General features: G+C 39.2%; 1 protein-coding gene across 3 annotated transcripts; it reads left to right on the forward strand.

The window, feature by feature from the left end:
• The first annotated feature begins 5,214 nt into the window (after positions 1–5,214).
• On the forward strand, positions 5,215–21,171 carry LOC310730192 (ICOS ligand). Of its 3 annotated transcripts, XM_083549052.1 has the most exons (9): positions 5,215–5,293; positions 13,125–13,177; positions 14,323–14,539; positions 16,263–16,306; positions 16,408–16,728; positions 17,932–18,222; positions 18,364–18,480; positions 18,799–18,835; positions 19,013–21,171. In XM_083549052.1, exons 3-9 carry the CDS (start codon positions 14,523–14,525, stop codon positions 19,029–19,031), a joined length of 846 nt encoding a protein of 281 aa, XP_083405178.1. In that variant the 5' UTR covers positions 5,215–5,293; positions 13,125–13,177; positions 14,323–14,522; the 3' UTR covers positions 19,032–21,171. The 3 variants fall into 3 exon arrangements, with proteins under 3 accessions (XP_083405178.1, XP_083405177.1, XP_083405179.1); XM_083549051.1 differs by lacking the exon at positions 5,215–5,293 and having other exon boundaries at positions 13,084–13,177; XM_083549053.1 differs by lacking the exon at positions 5,215–5,293 and having other exon boundaries at positions 13,084–13,177; positions 19,148–21,171.
• Positions 21,172–21,276: the final 105 nt, after the last annotated feature.

Consider the following 21,276-nt stretch of genomic DNA (forward strand, 5'->3'; position numbering starts at 1 on the left):
AAGCATGTTGCATGTACAACAGATGTCCTCTTTTTTCGGATTAAATCGTCCTGCTCATTGCTGTCGTCACTGATTTTCCATTACTTCTTCTGACGGCAGTATTTTGTGTGTATGTGTGTCGCATTATGGGAAGTAAAACCAAAAACTGCTGTCTGCTTTTTTTTTAATCACACCCGAGTGATTCCAGTGTATCAGAAATGCCATGAGTACGGTCAAGCACTTTTCTGGCCAGTTAGATTGAAGTTTGAAGTGTGGGGGCAGGTGGGTGGGGTATGGAATTTAGTCAAGCCAGAAAATTACAACATGTGGGACTGGACTTGTAGAAATTTTTTAACTTGAGATGCAGGTTGGAGATGGGGTGATTTGGTCAAGTCACGAAAGTGCAGCATGGACCAGACAGATGCAGTTTAAGGTGTGGGTTTGGGAGCTGGGCGGTGAAAAATGTGGTCATGGAGGACAAGGAAAATCTTAAGTATGGGTAGCAGGTGGAAGATGTGGTGATTTGGTAAAGCCAGGAAACTGCACCATGAAAGACTTGTAGAAAATCTCAAACATTTGGGGGCAGTTAGTGACTGAATGTGGTCAAGTGAGGAAAATGCAACATTACAGACTTGTAGAAAATCTTAAATATGGCGAGCATTTGGGAGATTGGGTGATTTGTTCATATCAGGAAACTGCAACATGGAGGACAACAAACAAGTATACACTAAGTACACAAACAATTTCCTTCACAAAGCACAAAAAAATTGAATTCCAAAAACGAATCGATCATTGCTTAAATTACCAATAATCCAAAAGCAACTATGAGAATGAACAGATATAATAATACATTATATATTCCTTTCTGGTTTTATTCCCAGTATAAGTACTGTCAAAATGGCTGCCATAGAAGTGTATCATAGCATTTCATGCTTTCTTCAGATCTATTTGTTGAATAAAGAAAATAAAACATCCATTATAATGAGAATAGGTCTAGCTTTCACTAAGAAAACAGTACCTATTGGCGAGAGAATCTTCTCAGTTTTTTTCCCCCACAATTTTTTTTTTCCAGCCGTATGTCCTTCTTCCTCAAACTGTTACCACAAAGTTTGAGGCACAATTGTATAGGACGTCGTTTTCCCTGATGTGGTAGAATGACATTTTCCTTTTGAACTACAAGACCCAAACCTGTTCAAGCATGAAAATGCCCCTGTACCAGCTCTATGAAGATCAGGTTTCCATGGGTTGATATGAAAGATCAGCTGTTGAACTCTATTAAACACCTTTGGAATGAATTTTTTAACAGCAAATGGGGGTTAAATGTGAAATGGGATGCTCAGAAATCATCAAAAATATGACTCTTATGCTCTGATGTCTATAAACTGTTGTTCATATAGTGTATTTGCCAGGTCATAACTTAACTCATGCTACTTTTCCCAGCAAACACCATGGCATTTAAACAGGTACAGTGCGTACTTGAGCGGGTGTGTGTGTGTGTGTGTGTGTGTGTGTGTGTGTGTGTGTGTGTGTGTGTGTGTGTGTGTGTGTGCTTGTGTGGGTGGAGAGGTAGGTGTTTACTGAATCACTGCTTCTGTTCCAGAGAATCAGAATTTAAATTCAGTACTGTATGTGATATTGTTTCTCTGGAGTGATGCACCATGGGAAATATCGAGAGATGTCTCTGCTCGTAAATGGAGGGAAAGGTGGAGCCAAAAAAAAAAAAAAGAGAGAGCAAAACAGGTATGTGTTGAACTCAGAGAAAACCCCTCTGTCATTCCTCCCACATCTACTTTCATACTTTCTCACACACAAATATACACACACCCGAGCTTGTTTTAGTAGCCTTTTAAGGAAGTCCCACTGGCTTTACTCTTATTATTATTTATGATTCATTATTAATTATTATTACGAATGCTGTATATATTTTATTTTATTTTTTTTTCCGTCTCTAATTAAAGCTGCACTGGGGGAAAAAATCCCCTCAAAGTCTATATAACAGATGTGCCTTTTTTTTATTATTATTATTTCTTATAGGAAGTCCCCGACGTGATATTAACAAATGTAAAAATGACATACTGTATATGAAAAGTATTGTTAAAACAAACAATATGGTAAGTTCAGGGAATCAGACTGAAAAGTGAACAGACTTACCGTATATTTGTGTAAATATGAGTAATTCTGGAGTCGAATGACTGTAAGGGGAAAATAAACCATAATATATACATTTTAATGGTAGTGGTGTAGTGTTTCTTTTCTTTTTTTTTTTTTGTAATTCATGTTGACTGGAATTTTTGTATCAACTTACAAATGAAAGATATAACACTATATAAGAACATAATTTCTGTTTTGGACTCAAATCTCATTTGTTATTACTGTTAAATAACACAAATGCAAGCTAAATAAGGCTAACTAATGTGGAGAAATCAGTTTGTGAGTTAACAGTCCTGATGAATACATTGATGATGCTAATTCCTGCTTTTTGGTTATTTTAATCCACCACAAATTTTCCATTAGTACCTTGGATGTCAAAAGCCGGCTTCATGTAAAATATGGTTTAATTAGATTGGAGTGGAAGTTCTTAAGTAGCCTGCTATAGAGTTATGACAGAACACCTTTGGGATGAATTGGATTACCATACTGTATATAATCAGTTGTCGACAATACAATGTCTTCATACAAACCCGATTCCAAAAAAGTTGGGACACTGAACAAATTGTGAATAAAAACAGAATGCAATGATGTGGAAGTTTCAAATTTCAATATTTTATTCAGAATACAACATAAATGACATATCAAATGTTTAAACTGAGAAATTGTATCATTTTAAGGGAAAAATACGTTGATTTTAAATTTCATGGCTTTAACACATCTCGAAAAAGTTGGGACAAGGCCATGTTTACTACTGTGTGGCATCCCGTCTTCTTTTTATAACAGTCTGGGGACTGAGGAGACAAGTTGTTTAAGTTTAGGAATGGGAATGTTGTTCCAATCTTGTCTTATACAGGCTTCTAGTTGCTCAACTGTTTTAGGTCTTCTTTGTCACATCTTCCTCTTTATGAGGCGCCAAATGTTTTCTCTTGGTGAAAGATCTGGACTGCAGGCTGGCCATTTCAGTACCCAGATCCTTCTTCTACACAGCCATTATGTTGTACTTGATGCACTATGTGGTCTGGCATTGTCATGTTGGAAAATGCAAGGTCTTCCCTGAAAGAGACGACGTCTGGATGGGAGCATATGTTGTTCTAGAACTTGGATATACCTTTCAGCATTAAGGGTGCCTTTCCAGATGTGTAAGCTGCACACACACTCATGCAACCCCATGAGTATACCATCAGAGATGCAGGCAAATACAATACAAATCAAACCTGATGTCTATGGAAAAAGTGTCAAGTTAAAGGAAAAAATATCGAAACCGTCACTCGGAAAAAAGTTGCAAGACGATCTGAAAGCAGCTGGAACGTCAGTGGAACAATACATTTTGGTGAGATAAAATGTAATTAAAAAAAAAGGGTTACAATTAAGGTTCCAAGAACACCATATACCAACTATACAAATGTGTGCCTAAAACTTTGTGGTAGGAATTTGGGGAAGAAGCAAATATGATAAATTCAGGTTTTTCAGAGAGTGTAAATGCATTCTATGAAAAGAATACCCACAAACACTGATAAATGCTTGACTAACCAAGCAACATGTTTCACCCCACTCACTTTCCAAAGTAATAATGTTAATGTTAAGGAGAGGGTATGTTCTGTCCCCTGAGATTTAAAGCTAAATTATGATGGGTGGTTTTTATGACTGGTTTTCATTGGATAAGGTATGAATAATTATTTATTTGGGATTTTATTGTCAATCTTTTAATTTTCCATTTTGTTAGAAGGAAATCTTCAAGTGAACAAAATATGGCAGGGGGGGAAAAAACAGTTCTTTAGAAGTTAGGGACTTTTTTTAGGGACACAATGATTCCTAACCTCATTCTATGACCACTTTTTTTTTACTCTTTTTGAACCTCACAATGGGGTTGCATGGTATAAGTTAAGCAAGCAAGCAACATCTCTGTGAGAAACTTGGATCCAGAAGAGAGGAAAAAAGAACCGTCTTGCACACACCAAACACGGGCTACTAGTTAAGCATTGGCTGCAGCTGGTAAGTCATTGCTTGTCACCAGCCTTCGTCGACTGGTCAGGTGAAAAGATGTGACAGTGGAGAACTTTCAAAGAAAAAGTGGAATATGAGTCAAACTGTAGTGAAAGTGAAGTACAGTGGCATATTTCCTTTGTTTCTATGCAGCAAACTAAAAAAAAAAAAAAAAGGCACAAACGCCTTCTGTGGACAGATGAGTTTAAATTGGAGTTTTGGCTCCAACAGAAGAACTTTTATAAGACAGAGAACAGGACTCTCACAGTCAAATATGGAGGTGGAAGCTTAATAGTTTGTGGTTGCTTTGGAGCAGGGACGTTTGGAGACTTATTTTTGGTAGAAAAGAAACCAACATGGCAACCATTCCATACTTCATCATTACTTGGTTAATTGCAGCAAATTCACCATACAACAAAAGAACAACGTGGAGTCATATGTATCATGGAATGGCCTGCCCAGTCACCCCACCCAAATCCTACTGAACTGCTCTGGGATGAACTGTATCACACGAAAGGATTTCACAGGAAAGTATTTCAGCTTAATGTTTTGAGAAACGAATCTGGATGCTCAGTGTGTAAAACTATATTTGTGTTTTCGAAGGAAATGTTCATACTGTTATATTGCTCTAGTTTGTTGCCTAGAAACTGAAGGAACATGCATGTGTCCCTCAAAAACCATGAACGATTGGGTGAAATGAGCACAAAGTTTTATAATTTAAAGATCCAATTTAAATTAATCCTCATCAGGCTCATTAAATAAGGTTGCTTTAGTGTATATTTTTTTGTTTTTCACTATCATTAATGCCAAGATATTTTTTCTGGTTTGACTGTGTTACATTCCCACCGTGATTAGGCTTAGGGGAGTGTAGGAACAATAACCATTTAGTTGTTGTGGGTTGTTTGGACAAAACTAGTAGGACTAGAGGTTAGAGTAGTTATTGCTTCAACGATCAAGTGTAGTGGTGTAACAAGCTGATTTCAAGGTGTTCAAAGATGTCAAGAAGACAAGACTAACGCAGGAAAAACTGAACTGTGGACTGTAGGCTCCGCCTCCTCTGGTCAGGTACTTGCTCTTCATTGGTCCTTTTTTTCCCCCCAGGCCTCCACTAAAATTAACAGGAGACTCAACCTTTATATAGTATAGAGCCAAAGACAAAACCAAAACAAAGGAGGTGGGGGTAAGAATAAAAACAGCACAGACACATAACACACCGTTTCAGTCACAACTGTAGCCAGCTGTAGTTTAAATGTAGTTTAAAAGTTCAATGTTTAGAAAAATCTGTAATATTTTATGAAAAAACTAAACAAAACATGAAACCTGTTCTGGTTCCCATGAGTTTGGCCTGAAACTTGACCTAAAAACAAGTGCAACTCTGTTATAATTTACAATCAAAGTTGACGTGATAAATGTATCATATATAGATATATAGATAGATATGGAGCGTATAGATTGGCTCAGATACGTCACAAAGCTGCCAGTACCCTAATGGGATAATTTTTCACAGTATTTTAGCTATAATTTTTCTTTTCAACAAAATAATTTTTGGCTATTATCACAGCTTTGTTTTGAAACCCTAAATGTCACATAAAGGTCACGTGGGTAATAGAGAACAGATATTATGTAGGTCTAGCGCTACATTGGAGTAGGTTAGCTAAACTTTTTTCAAATCTCAGTACATTCCTGGGAACTTGTAGCTCAGTGGTCATGAAAAATTCTAATCTCACCCAAGGACTGGCAAACTGCTACTGCTGGGCCCTTGAGTGAGGCCCTTCATGATCAATTGGATTAATGAAATCATCAGAATGGGCTTTATTGCCAAATTTGCTCACACACACAAGCTAGAGACAAAAGCTTGTGTATACATTGAAGGTAAATGAAAGAAAATATTTTTTACAGAAGGAACAGCCAGGATGAAAAAATATACAGTATATATAATCAATGTTTTATATACAGGTTTTAGAGCAACTAATACTTCAATCCAGAAAACATATTTTTCAGGGAAGGCCTTGCATATTTCAGCAAGACGATACTAACTGCAAACTGCATCTATTACAATAGCATCACTTCGTAGTAGAAGCGTCTGTCTGCAGTCTAGACCTTTCACCATTTTAAAACATTTGGCACATCGTGAAACAAAATATACAACAAAGGACACCCAGAACTGTTGAACAGCTAGAATCATGTATTAGACACATATGGGACAACATTCCTCTCACAAAACATTAGTAACTGGTCTCCTCAGATCACAGATGTATATGGGTAGAAGATGTGATTCTATATATATATATATATATATATATATATATATATATATATATATATATATATATATATATATATATTATATAGTACAGACCAAAAGTTTGGACACACCCTCTCATTCAAAGAGTTTTCTTTATTTTCATGACTATGAAAATTGTAGAGTCACACTGAAGGCATCAAGAGCTATTTGACCAAGAAGGAGAGTGATGGGGTGCTGCGCCAGATGACCTGGCCTCCACAGTCACCGGACCTGAACCCAATCGAGATGGTTTAGGGGTGAGCTGGACCGCAGAGTGAAGGCAAAAGGGCCAACAAGTGCCAAGTCTCTTTTGGGGAACTCCTTCAAGACTGTTGGAAGACCATTTCAGGTGACTACCTCTTGAAGCTCATCAAGAGAATGCCAAGAGTGTGCAAAGCAGTAATCAAAGCAAAAGGTGGCTACTTTGAAGAACCTACAATATGACTTTTTTCAGTTGTTTCACACTTTTTTGTTATGTATATAATTCCATATATAATTCCACATGTGTTCAATCATAGTTTTGATGCCTTCAGTGTGAATCTACAATTTTCATAGTCATGAAAATAAAGAAAACTCTTTGAATGAGAAGGTGTGTCCAAACTTTTGGTCTGTACTGTATATATATATTTAGAGAGAGAGAGAGAGAGAGAGAGAGAGAGAGAGAGAGAGAGAGAGAGCGCAGGGTTAGGGTAGCTGATTAACACTGCATCAGCAGCTCCTGTGGATGGTAATTGTACTGTAAGTCACTGTGGATAAGGACGTATACAGTAGTTTAGCGCACAAAAAAATCTCAGGTTTATGTTGGTACATTTTCTGTGGTAACGTTAAAACGACAAGCTGTTTGTCTTTTATTCACCTTAGAAGCCGTATATAATTACAGTAGATATCACGACAGTGTAATTTACACACAGTGTTTGGTATTGTTTTAGGAACAAAGATATAATATGACCTCAGGGCATCTTTAGTTGGCTTTTGGAATACACTTTACTCATTGTATTGACCTATAATACATTACAGTTAAGTGAAAAGAATGGATAAGCGAGCAAGACATCGGCTTTGTTTTTTTAGGGTGTTCATAAATCTTCACAAAAATGGTGAACTAAGATGTGTCAAATGAAACAAAAAACTTTCCCATTCTAAATGTAATGGTTTATAAATATCTTGCTTGTCACTGTGTACCCTTCGAGTGCATTATTGTGTTACTTTCCCTCATATTTCAGAGCACAGGTTGGGAAAACCCTCTTTTTTATTTTTAACAAGAAGTAGTTCTTTCTGTGTTTGACTAGCACTAAATCTACACATAGAAAAAAAATCTGGTATTACTGGATTTCAGTCACTTTCTCCCCTATGAGTGAAGTGAAAGAAGTCAATTTTTAGACTAATTCAAATCATGCTAGCTGCTACCAGACTACCTACGTAGCTGTGTACGTTTAGCTTCTCAAAAGCATTCAGCTAACAAGCTGATCCGGAAATAGCAAATGGTGTTCCTCTCGCCCATTTGTATCTGACTCGAAGGATGACACAGCGTGGCTTTTGTGGAAGCGTTTGCAGGTGGTTTTTGAGTGAAGCATAGTTGACAGTAAAAAGGATAAATTCCTCACCACACCGCAGGAACAATGACCTCATTGAAACCTGAGCCTTTAACAGATTATGTCCATAACACCGTAGGAGATTTGTCATGGCTACCTGGGACACTTTGGTTTCAAAATACACTCCGCTTCTAGATTAACTCACCCACTTGGGCTCAGCCTTATTCGATCCGAGTGCTAACTAAGCCGATATATTACATTGTGGACAGCAGTGTTGTGCTAGTTACTAAGAAATAGTAAGTAGTTACAGTTAATCGTTACTTCATTCAAAAAGTAACTTAGTTACTTTGTTGATTATTTACACCAAAAAGTAATGCGTTACTGTTAAAAGTAACTTTTTCGGTTACTTTTTTAAAGAACGTTCTTTAATGTTCCCATTAATGCCCTTTTATGTGTTATGGTCTACAAACACAAAACTGAATTAAACACAAAGTAATGTTTAAACACTTTTATTGAAGTCAGACCAGCACAAACTAAATATATCACAAGGATTTCTGAAATAAATAACAAAACAAGCTGAATAATATATTTACAATCAACAACTAAAGTGGCTTCTGCATCATAAAAGCTGTTGTGTTGAGCTCTTAAAAATGTTCCTTTCACAGCTTAAGTATGAAAACTATCAACAATGTAGAACAGAACACCGGGTTAGCTTCTAGCTTCTAGCTTTGTCGAGGCATGGAGTTTCTGGAGGAGCTTCGACAGATTGGAGTTGCTGTTTATCGCAGTAGATACGAGCTTCGAACCAGAAAGACGCAGCTTACATTTGACTTAAAAGTTTTTGTCTTTATACTCAACTAAAGTGAAATAATGAGCATATTTCCACTTTAAGAAACTCGTTTTACTCTCACCTCGACTCGCCATTACTGCCGCACAGACCTGAATAAACGGAAACACGCCCACAGTGCGTCTTCTTCGTGTTTACAGTGGTTCATCCACCAATCCTACAATGCATCGCTGCTGTAAACAGGTTAGAGTGTAGTCTACACTTTGCCATGTGTAAATACCCTTCTCTTAACTTTCATAGCTATATAACCTGGAATGTACTTTGTTTTGGGGTATACATCTCATAAATCTACACAGAATAACCCAGATATAATAAAGTGAGAAAAAAAAAACTAACTAAAAAGTATTGTCAAAATGCAATGACTGTGTCATGTGATAAAAAATAAAATAAAAAAAAACACCTGTAATCAAGCAGAATTTGTTCCAGAACATTAATTATTTGGCCAATGGTTTTTGCAGACACCTGACAATCACGCTCATATGCGGTTCTTCCCCAAACTACAGCCAAAAAGTTAGAAGTTCACAGTTGTGTAGGATGTCTTTGTTTGCTGCAGAATTACAATTTCCCTTCCAACTTGTTCCCCCATTAAAAACATCCCAGTATGGAGAGCTCCATGAAGACAAGTTTGATCGGGAAGAACTGACTCCTGACCATAACCACACTTCAAACTTTGTGGCTAAATGAAAACAATTCCTCATAGGTACATTCCAGAATGTTGTGGAAAAGTGTTCAGTCAGATGGTAGCTCCACAAACCATTGGTCATATAATGTAATTAAACCATACAGCAACATGAAGACCGAGAAGTTCCAGAATGTCGTGGAAAGGTGTTCACGGTCAGATGGTTGCTCGACAAACCCTTGGTCATATAATGTAACTAAACCATTAAAACCAAAGAAACAAATCCAGGACACATTTCAGAAAGAGTGTAATAGAATATGGCATAATTACATGCTCTGTAAAACTTTCTGAAAACAGGAAGCCATACAGCAAAATTAAGTGGCCTGATAAGGAATCCATGAGTCAGAAAAGCAAATTGCCAAGGGGTTTCTTTTGCAAGAATGCTCCCACCACCATGCTTTACATTTGATCGACACCCATATCCAGAATGATTTACAATTCTCTCAGATCTGCTCAGAACCGCACAATTTCTAGGCGTATGCAAACTGGGGGAGTTTTACCTAAGACACAACCACAACCAGCAGGGGGGGGCACCAGTAAGTGCCCCCCTTTCTTGGGCATTTAAATTATTTACCTGTTTTTCTGCTGAGTTTATGTTTACATACTTATTAAATGTGTTAAACCTTTTTAATGGAAGGTTGCTAAAACAGTTTAGGTCATTGTGGGGTCTTTGAGCAAGGCCATAACCCCTTAAATGTGTAAATAATGCAAATATCATATAGATATTATACAATTAAATACAAACTGAGGGTTAAGCAAGGGCACTCAAGGGCCCAGTAGTGGCTACCACTGTCAGAGTGGTCTAAGCAGACCTTTGCCTTTTAATTTTTGGGTTGTACCATTGCAAAATGTGGAAAGGGCCAAAGGGGCTTTTGCAGTGTATCTAGAAAATTCTATTTCTCTATTCGTTGCCAAGGAGCACACCGCTAGTTGTACATAGTCAGAATTGTTTTTCTTCGAACCCTTTGCTTTGGAGTGTATACTCCAGACATCCGATTGGGAAAAGAAAAGCAGAAAGTAGAATTTTTCCTAAATATTTTTTTCAATGTGCGTCTAATGAGGACTTCTTTTCTAAGATCAATGGCAGGAGTGCAGACTCTGAAAACGAGGGGGAACTTCCCTAGAGTGAAACACGATCTGCAGTAAAGGAAAAGCAGAAATGACAGAACGGAAAGAGAGAGAGATAAAAAAAGGGAGGGAGATGGAAACATGGAAAGCTTCTAAAGGGAAGGAGAGTCTTATTGGAAAAGCCCTGAGATTCCTTTCACTTCCTTCTGACTTTGGTATGGTATGTATGTCTGTCTGTGTGTTTGTGTGTGTGTGTGTGTGTGTGTGTGTGTGTGTGTGTGTGTGTGTGTGTGTGACATTATGATGGTGTGTCTCAGATCTCTGTTTCTTTTCCAAGAAACCTCATGCACACTCGGAAGGGTGGGATCGGCTCTACATAGGCGTGCATCATGGGAAGTGTAGTACAACCGCATGTAGACTCTTGACGGGAAATGAGTGCGGGAGGCCAGAGGACAAAAAAAAAACAAAAAACAAAAAAAAAAAACAAAAAAACAAAGCATTGTGTGAGTGTGTGTGTTTCCCTCAGAGAAAATCCCTCATTCGCTTCAAGCCACTCATACACCCACACACACATACACACAAACTCACAAACACATACATCATGCCTCTGACCTTTAAAATTTTAACGTAGACAAAGTTCAAGGAATTAATTTTGAGGAAGGATAAGTGGTTTTTAAGTGTACACTCCTTTTTTTTTTTTGTTTAAACCCTGCACCACTTTAAGACTTGTCATCTCATCATGGAGTGTACAGGGATTTTTAAAGAAAAGGCACTATGCCCCAGTTTCTCCAGAGACCTTTTCAAAGAAGCACAGTCTAAATTAAACTTATCACCAACATATGTCGTCTCGTTGTCGCATTCTCCGGGGTGAGACTCTACCCAGGCCATGTTTTTAGAAAAACTACAGCATAAAAAAACATGGCCCAAAAACATTGTGTAGACACATTTGTATTAATAAATCACACAGGTTTTGGGAAACACTACATCATCTATGCAAGTAGCTAAACAGTAACCTGGATGACGCAACACTGTAAATACACATCGTGTTTATTGCACCTCGTGTCCGATGACCTCATCCGTCTGCTTCTGTTATACTTCAGAACGCTGTTTTATTTCCAGACTTTTCATTATGTCATTGCATATTCGGTTCTTGGAAGCAACCAGAATTTCTAACGGTCTCAAACCAGAACCAGGATTTTTTTCATATACATAAATAAATAAACATATTAAAAAAAACAACAAAGCAATAAATATGTAACCTGATTGTCTTTCTGATGATCCCCCACGTGTGTAATAAAGGCTTGTGATCTCTGTGTGTGTGTGTGTGTGTGTGTGTGTGTGTGTGTGTGTGTGTGTGTGTGTGTGTGTGTGCGCACTTCTTAAATGCTAGAAGTGAAATTACTGATAATTTACCCCTGACTGACTGATTAGCATGTTAGCCCTTTCCATCTGGTTTCTTTCTCTCTCACTCTCTTCTCTCTCTCTTTTTTTTACTTGTCTATTTTCCCTGTTTAACCCTTTCACAACCCCCATTTATGTCTGCCTTATTTCATTATTTCACATCTCTCTCTCTCTCTCTCTCTCTCTCTCTCTCTCTCTCTCTCTCTCTCTCTCTCTCTCTCTCGTCTACTTTCCCTGTACAACTCCTTACACCCCCCTCTTTTTCTTTCTTCCTTTCTCTATCTATCTATCTATCTATCTATCTATCTATCTATCTATCTATCTATCTATCTATCTATCTATCTATCTATCTATCTATCTATCTATCTATCTATCTATCTATCTATCTATCTACTTTCTCTCTCCCTCTCTCTCCTTTCACATCTCTCTCTATCTCACTTTCATTTGTCACTTTTTTATGTTCTCTCTTTCTCTCTCCCTCTCTTTCATTTCATATCTCTCTCATCTTTCTCTTTATACACCTCCATATATCTCCTTTATTCTTTGTCTTTCACTCCTTTCATGTTTCTTTTTTTTTCTTCCTGATAACTCTCTTTCAATGGATACACATGGTTATAACCATACTTCATTTTTGACTCACTCTCTCTCTCTCTCTCTCTCTCTCTCTCTCTCTCTCTCTCTCTCTCTCTTTCTTTCTTTCTTTCTATTTCTGTTGAGACACACATGCAAGTATAAGTGACCTGTTCTGCCCTCCAGCCCTGCCTGTCCCATTCTGATGCCCTTCTTCAGGGTGGTGTTCTCATCATTTCGTAAAACCTCTCGCTTCTTCTGGAAAAAAAAGGGGGGGGGGGGAGCAATAACCATGACAACGGCTTCAGACTGCAATTAATATGAATTTGTTGCTCCATCAGTGGACACTGTTTTTCAAATCATTGTACACCGTTATAAAAGGGAACGATTTATTCTCTCTCTCTCTCTCTCTTTCTCTCTCTCTCTCTCTCTCTCTCTCTCTCTCTCTCTCAGAGCGTTCCCATGAAAACGTCCATGCGGAACCACTTTTCATCAGAACTGAAACAAAATTACAGTAAACATGTGGCTCCTCCCTTCCTCCTCTCCTCCTCTCCTCCCCCTTTCCCTCCCTCAATGCTTCCGTCCCTGACACAAACCCTGCATGCCCTCACAATCACACACTTTCCGTAACAGAACTACTCGGATCGTCCCTGACAAGCAATTGAGGAAACTTCATACGCTCACAGGTAGGACAGATTTCTTTCAAACACACACACACACACACACACACACACACACACACACACACACTACTCGCTTTCGATTAGATTAGAGTTGTAAAAATAAGGGGTTAGGGATTAAGGGGTGAAGAATAAATCTGTTTAGAGATTATGTCTGAAGAATAAAGGGTTTTAAATGTCAGGGTGGAAGATTAAAGGGTTTGGGATTAGGAGTGAAGATTAAAGGGTTTGGGATTAGGAGTGAAGATTAAAGGGTTTGGGATTAGGAGTGAAGATTAAAGGGTTTGGGATTAGGGTTTAAAATGAGGGGTTATGGATTAAGGGGCTAAAAACAAGAGGTTGGGGATTAAGAATAAATTGTTTGGGGATTAAGGGGTGAAGAATAAGAGGTTAGGGATTAGAGGTGAAGACTAATGGTTCGGGATTAAGGGGTGAAGGAAAGGTGGTTCGGGATTAAGGGGTAAAGGATAAATGCGATAGGGGTTAAGGGGTGATGGATAAATAGTTAGGGATTAAGGGGTAAAGGATAAATGGTTAGGGATTAAGGGGTAAAGGATAAATGGTTAGGGATTAAGGGGTGAATGAAAGGCGGTTAGGGATTAAGGGGTAAAGGATAACTGGTTAGGGATTACGGGGTAAAGGATAAATGGTTAGGGATTACGGGGTAAAGGATAACTGGTTAGGGATTAAGGGGTAAAGGATAACTGGTTAGGGATTACGGGGTAAAGGATAAATGGTTAGGGATTAAGGGGTAAAGGATAACTGGTTTGGTTTAAGGGGTGAACAATAAATGGGATAAGGATTAAGGGGTAACGGATAAATGGGATAAGGATTAAGGGGTAAAGGATAAGTGGTTCGGGATTAAGGAGTAAAGGATAAGTGGTTTGGGATCAGGGCTAAGAATAAGTATTTAGGGATTAGGGTATAAGAATAATGTGGTATTAAGGGTCAGGGAGTAGGGGAGTAAAGGGTTGAGGTAATATAAGGTATTAGGGTGTAAGAATGTGAAATTAAGGGTGAAGAATTGGGGTGTAAAGATTAGGGCGTATGTGTTTTTTGATTGAATTCATGAATTATAACAAGTGTGTGTGTGTGTGTGTGTGTGTGTGTGTGTGTGTGTGTGTGTGTGTGTGTGTGTGTGTGTGTGATAGTCAGTCATATCGCGGCTCCAAGGCAATCGACATGACGTGCAGCGAAAATCCGCCGCGCCTCGGGGTTTCCCAATGACGTCATCGCCACGCCCTTCATCCCTCCCTCTCTCCATCAGTGACTGTTTGCCGAAACCGGTGCTTCCCTAATTTCGTTTCACGCGGATGCGCGCGTCTCTCCGTCTCTCGCCTGTTCAGTGGAAATGCGGCGTGTTTATCTGTGAGTAACGACTTTATACACACTTTTACACACATTTATTTGTTTGTGTTGTCAGAGAAAGTAGTTTGAATGTTGTGTGTGTGTGTGTGTGTGTGTGTGTGTGTGTGTGTGTGTGTGTGTGTGTGTGTGTGTGTGTGTGTGTGTGTTTGTTTGTTTGTTTGTTTGTTTGTTTCGGAACGTAAATCGGAACAAGGAAGAGAAAACCTAATTTGATTCTCTGTCTGCGTGTGTGCGTGTGCGTGTGTTTGGTGTGTGTAAAAAAACGCGTTCCAAAACTTTGCCTGTACAGGTCTTTTAAAGGAAACAAATACATCAAAGTGTGTGTGTGTGTGTGTGTGTGTGTGTGTGTGTGTTTGTGTTTATGCATATGAATATGAATATATTGTATAATGCTGTGATGTTGTAATCAAAACCTTTAGTTGATCTCTGCAACATGATCAAGTAAAGGACATTTAGGTAATTATAATAATAACAATAACAATAATAATAATAATAATAATAATAATAATAATAATGCTTATGAAAAAACCTGACTGAGTCTTGATCGAACTTCTCAACCTCAGACAGTGTGTGTGTTCATGATTTGTTTAAAAGGATGGGATATATGACATCATGTAACAATTTATTTACTAAGTTTATTCACTTTATTAGTCAGAATTCCCCGTATCTAGATCGACTTGGGGTAAAGATTAAAATGTATTAATTGATCTATCTGACCAGTTCAGGGTTAAACCCTTCACTCAGCAGCCCACCGCTGTTATCTCGGCAGTGCTGGCATTCGAACCGACAACCTCCTGATCGCAGAGTCCTGACCACCGAGCCACCACTTCCCTGCCGAGGAAAAACTCGAGAAAAAAGTTTCGCTGAATTTCTGAAGACTCACGTGCGCGGACTGACGCCACAGTTGTTCTTGACGCAAGCGGGTTGGTGGCCACCAAACCATAAAAAGCCCAGGGTTTACATCATCTTCAAATAACAAGCATCATAGTATATTGGGTGCCATTACTTATTTCCTGTTGGAACGGCAAGGCTGATTTGCTATTATATCTATATAAGTATTGGGACACCTGATACCACCCAACTTTATAGGACATCTCTGAATGTGGTAGCATGAAATGTTTCCTTCATTTGAACTAGGAGAGCCTTCTGCATGAAGATATGCATTCCATGAGTAGAAGATCTCCTTGGAGCATCACCCCAGGCCTCCTCACCTCACCTAAATCAGTACCTGACTTTACTAACACCCTTGTGGATGGATAAATCTCCACAAAAGAGTTCTAGTGGAACATCTACTGGGAAGATGTTCCAGAATGGGGACTAAATATTGAACCTGATGTTCAAAAAAAAGATATTTATCGCACGGTTTGGTGTCCAAAACATTGGTCCATACGGAGTTTTTCTATACTAGCAGCTAGCATTTTAAACTAGCTACCTCTGACTGATGTGTTGGGAGTAACACATTTACTCTTCTCTGTTAACCTGTTTAGACCCGTGCTAGGTTCACAATGCTAGTTAGCGGCTCACGATCAGGCTAGGCTCTCTTTCTGGCAGTTGGACGCAATGCTGATTCGTTGTTAGCTTGAACACTATAGCGGAAATAGCCTTATGCTGAAATCTAGCTCGTTGTTAGCACGTGTCATGGTGGCGTCATGCTACTTATGGGTTAGTAGGTCGTGTTTATTGGTCGAGTTGCTAATTTTCTGATGTTTGTTTAATATTTCAGGTTCCTAGTGGTTGCCATTTTGGCGCTGCAGCTGGGAAGCACAGGTAAAGGACACACACATATAATACAAAATATTGATATTAATAGCAGATAAAAAGGCTATATATGACTTGTATGTAAATTCTTTGTGTTTGTGTGTCTGAAGATGAAAATACTGTAGAGATCAATTTGCACGGGTTTGTTGGAGGAAGTGTAAAAATGAGCTGTAAGCTGGAACAACCAAAAAACGTTAACCAGCTTTACTTCCAAAAGAAAGATAGTTTTGGAAAAGTGAATTTTATCAACGGGTTTTACTCAAAAAGACTCGATGTGGAACCCAAGTACCAAAACCGTACCATCGTCAATCGAGCTGAACTCAGCATGGAGCTGCTCAACCTTTCTCCTGCGGACGAAGGAGAGTACACCTGTATCCCATTTATCAACAGTGTCCCATCTCAAAAAACCAATTTTGACCTCAAAGTAACAGGTATGCATACACACAAATACACACACACACACACACACACACACACACACACAATTATCATATATCAGATATTGGTTATTGGTTATTTTCATACTGGTTATCACTATCTCACTGTATCTCATACTGGTTATCGATATCTCATAATTGGTTATCAATATCTCACCATATCTCATACTAATTAACACGATCTCATAATCGGTCATCACTATTTCATAATTGGTTATCACTATCTCACCATATCTCAGACTGGTTATCACTATCTCGACATATCTTATACTGATTATCACTATCTCATAATATCTCATAATCGTTTATCACTATCTCACCATATCTCGTAATCTTTTATTACTATCTCACCATATCTTATATCTTATGACTGTACGCTTTGTGTATTTCTGAAGGATTTTTTTATGCATTTTCAAACGTTCGTTTGCCTGCAATGCAGAAAACGTCCGTCAAGCGTCAGTCAATTACTGCAGGTGGAAAACAAGGGCAACTAGTACAAGCTGCCAGGAAGGCTGTAGGAACTCGGAGAAACACTCTGTACAACCGCGTTGAGCAGAAAAGCATCTCAGATTGGCTACATCAGTGGAAAGACATATGAGGGTTCACTCTTGCCAGGCAAAAAACAGAAATTGTGGTTGAAGAGTAAAAAGAGAGCAACGTCCTCAAAATTCTGGTCTCGCAAGCGTAGCCTTAAGAAGAATTTGCCCAACCATCCACCAACATCAACAAATGAGACCCATTCCAATGGGAACAATCAATTGAATGAAATGTTTCATGGCCAGGCTTCCTATTTTGAGAAAGGTCCTCACATATGTTTGCAGGCTGATGACGCATTTCTGCCTGATGAGACACCACCTTCTGCTTGGTGCTTTTTACATGTGTGACTCAGCTTCTGCTGCTGGGGATGATCCCTCTTGTGGACAGCGTAAAAATGAGTACTTCCCAGAAACAGTTGTTTTGTTTTTGTTTTATCTTCAGTGAACCGTTTCACGTTGAATCTGTAGAGTTAAACCAAAGAAACGCTTAGTTCACTATCGTTCGGATCCTCTCGTGAAAACAGCTAGCATCCAGAAAGTTCTCTCAGGTTTTCTTCCTCAAACCTCATCTGGGATCTAAGCGACGGCGCATTGTTTAAGCGTGCTTTTATTGTAAAAAAGTTGCCATTTCTTACGTTTTTCCCTCCATTTCATCTCACAGCCAATTACAGCGCCCCCACCATTACCGTCCAGGGATGTGGCAGCGGTGCAGCCGCCCACAACTGCGTGATCGAATGCTCGTCGGCAGGAGGATTCCCTCACAGCAACATAACCTGGAGCGTGATTGGAGGCAACCTGAGAATCCTACTGAAGGACGAAGAGGATACTGTGTATGTGAGGGACACACACTCGCAGCTGTGGAACGTGTCCCAAGTTATAACGCTGAACTGCAGCCAGCCGATTAACATCTCCTGCTCTGTTGGGGAGGTTGTGTCATATGCAGTGAGTGTGTGTGAGTACTTCAAACATACACACACACACACACACAAATACAAACACAAGAAGTCCAAGAAGAGTTTGAATACAAAATAATAAGGCAATATTGTGTGTGTGTCTATATATATATAAAATGTGTGTGTGTGTGTGTCTGCAGGTCCATCCTCTGATACCCTAGATATTCGGATTTTAATTGCTTGTGCGGTGCTGTTGCTGGTTTCTATTGTCATCATTGTGTTTGCAGTCATGAAATGCAGAAGAACACAACTCCCAGGTAAAAGCACACACACACACACACACACACACACACACACACACACACACACACACACACACAGGGACATACCAAACCACTTTTTAAAAAATGACTTTGTTTGTTTGGAGCTATGCAATAATTTTTTTTTTATCTTTAAGAAAAAAAAAGTTGTTACTCAATAATTATTACTTTTAATTTTTCTGTTAAAAAATATCTATATTTTGTGACTTTAAGCAGCCGGAAGACTCGTTACGTAAGGAGCGACATTTTATAATTAGCTTTTTGTTTTAATTCAGTTCGATTCTTGACATTCATAAGTCTGTTTCTCTCACACAGGCGATCACACAACAGACGCCGAGCTTGTGAGTTTGAAGTGAGTTTGTGTTCCTTGCACACACACACAGACACACACAAGCACACACACACACACACACACACACACACACACACACACACACACACTGTGCTGCGATCGCATGGAAAACCAAATGCTGAACAGAGTTTTGTGGCTGTGTGTGTGTGTGTTTCGTTTTTTTCCCCCTTCAATTAGCTTACGCCAAGCTGGATGATCACGTGGAAACGCACGCTTTCTGAAACTGAAGATCCGTGTGTGTGTGTGTGTGTGTGTGTGTGTGTGTGTGTGTGTGTGTGTGTGTGTGTGTGTGTTTGTGTGTGTGATGGACAGATAATGGAGCAGATGGACTGTCTGAGAGTTTACACACACTCGCCCGCTCATGGACAAGTGCAGTTCGGAGTCAAGTTGCAGCTATCGAGTGTGCGATCTGCCGGAAGGGACGAGCGCCACACATGCTAGCATAATGTTTTGGGGGAGAAAAAAAAATTTCTTTATAATTCGTTTTACGTTTTTGTTTTTTTCTCAGTGGGAAACGCCTTTTTCAGATTTCTTTTGATGAAATGTTATTTTTCATATTGAGTATGATATCTGTACAGCTGAGTTTCAAGATACTTAATCCCGTCATTAATTTAAAATTTGTATAGATTAGCATAACACTTATTCCGCGTGGCATTCGTCTGGCATTCTTCGCAGGTCTACCTTCCTACATGTATGCACGCTTCCCTATCTACTACTGAAACGCCGTGTGACACTCCTACACGTTTCTGGGATGGCTTTTATCATGCTAGTCTGACCTTTTTTTTAGGAAAGAACATGGCTGCCATTACTTTAAAAACAATAGGCCTATAAAGCTGTGTTTGTTGGAATCATGTACATTAGTGTGTATGCTAGCGTAGTGTGTTGACACTGGAACGCTCAGTATGACCATAGAATACCTCTAAGAGGAAAGTGTGGAATGCCGGAGCAAAAACACAGCTGTTCGATTCCAGAGCGGGCTCCGATTCCAAATCGTGAATTGGGAATCGATGGAGAGAATAGATTCTGTGAATCCTCACAAGAATTTTACTTCGGGATCTGGAAATTCACGAAGTGCAACAGCATCAAACTCGCATTAGAACAGTTCCAGCTCACGAATTCGTTTATATTAGTGTCATGTACGAAGAGGGCATAAACGGAGGCAATCGCAGTCAGAGGTGAATTTGTTAGAGACAGGGAGACGAATCCAAAACCTGATTCCGTGTTCGAGATCGTAACCAGGCTTACGATCAGAGTATTCCGACAAGGAAACAGAAGTAAACAAAATATGACAACCTCCAGGACCTACAACACACCCCTGAGGCAGTCCCACCACTCTAGGCCAGACACAAATCCCATGTCGAACAGGTACATTTTTGGCTTCTTCCTGCAAAGCTGAGAAATGGATCAGTGGTTTTCTTTGGTGGGCAGACAGGAAATCAGTGAAAGCATCTCTGTAGTCTTGTGGCAGGGTTGAGACAGGCTCACCGAGGACAGAGCGGGAATAAGATGGCAAGGACAGGGGACAAGACTGGGATAGACTAGCCAGAATTAGGTAACAGGGCTGAAATAGGCTAGTCAGGGACAGGACTGGGATAGGCTAGTCGGGGACAGGACTGGGATAGGCTAGTCGGGGACAGGGTTGGGATAGGCTAGTCGGGGACAGGGCTGGGAACAGCTAGCCGGGGACAGGGGACAAAACTGGAACAGGCTAGCCAGGGCTGGGGCAGGCTCAACAGTTTTAGGACAGCTGTTACAAGGTTTGTAGCTCAAGTCTGATGATTTGGAATCACTTATGAATTCCAGGGTACTTGGAATCAGATACTTGGACACTTTATGGAATTGATTCCCAGCACTAAAGCAAACCAAAAAAACGAAGCTCATGGAGCATTCTTAAAGGTTAAATGCCAAATGCTAGTTTTTCTACCAGAACTTAAAAAAACAGAGTGTCGGTTTCACTGTTTTAGAACCCTATCTTAGCTTAGCATTCTAGAACGTTGAACCTAAGTACAGTAGTGTTCTAAACTGCTAAAATAAACAAGCGTTCTAAAATGCTAATCTTTTCTGCTTTCACCCTGTAAGCTTATGCTAGCATTTTTGTACAAGCTATTTCTAGTGATGAGTAATGATGTGAAAAGTTCTCAGGCATATTTATTTTTATTTCATACTACATGGACTTGTGCTTCCTATCATCCATTTACTTTAATAAACCAGTACATTTCATGAATGCGAACCTGTTGTGCACATTCATGCCAAGTCCTTTGTAAGCCTCTTGTGCTGTAAATTTGGACTGTATTCATGATACAGGTGAAAATTGTGCAATAAATCTTTTTTAACCATTTGTGTTTTAACTTCTTGCACAAACACGCCAATCTAGAAGTATTTAACAAACTTTCATTAGTCAAGAAAATGTCATTCGTTAATGTACTGTACTGAGTATCGTT

The sequence above is a fragment of the Silurus aristotelis genome, assembly GCF_946808225.1.
Source record: "Silurus aristotelis genome assembly, chromosome: 8".
NCBI classification, from domain to species: domain Eukaryota; kingdom Metazoa; phylum Chordata; class Actinopteri; order Siluriformes; family Siluridae; genus Silurus; species Silurus aristotelis.

What these genes read in the sequence shown, in the direction of transcription:
- LOC310730192 (XM_083549052.1), top strand. An exon ending in GTCATATGCAGTGAGTGTGT is followed by an intron (nt 18,223 to 18,363) that starts GTGAGTACTTCA and finishes GTGTGTCTGCAG; the next exon opens with GTCCATCCTCTGATACCCTA. An exon ending in CAGAAGAACACAACTCCCAG is followed by an intron (nt 18,481 to 18,798) that starts GTAAAAGCACAC and finishes TCTCTCACACAG; the next exon opens with GCGATCACACAACAGACGCC.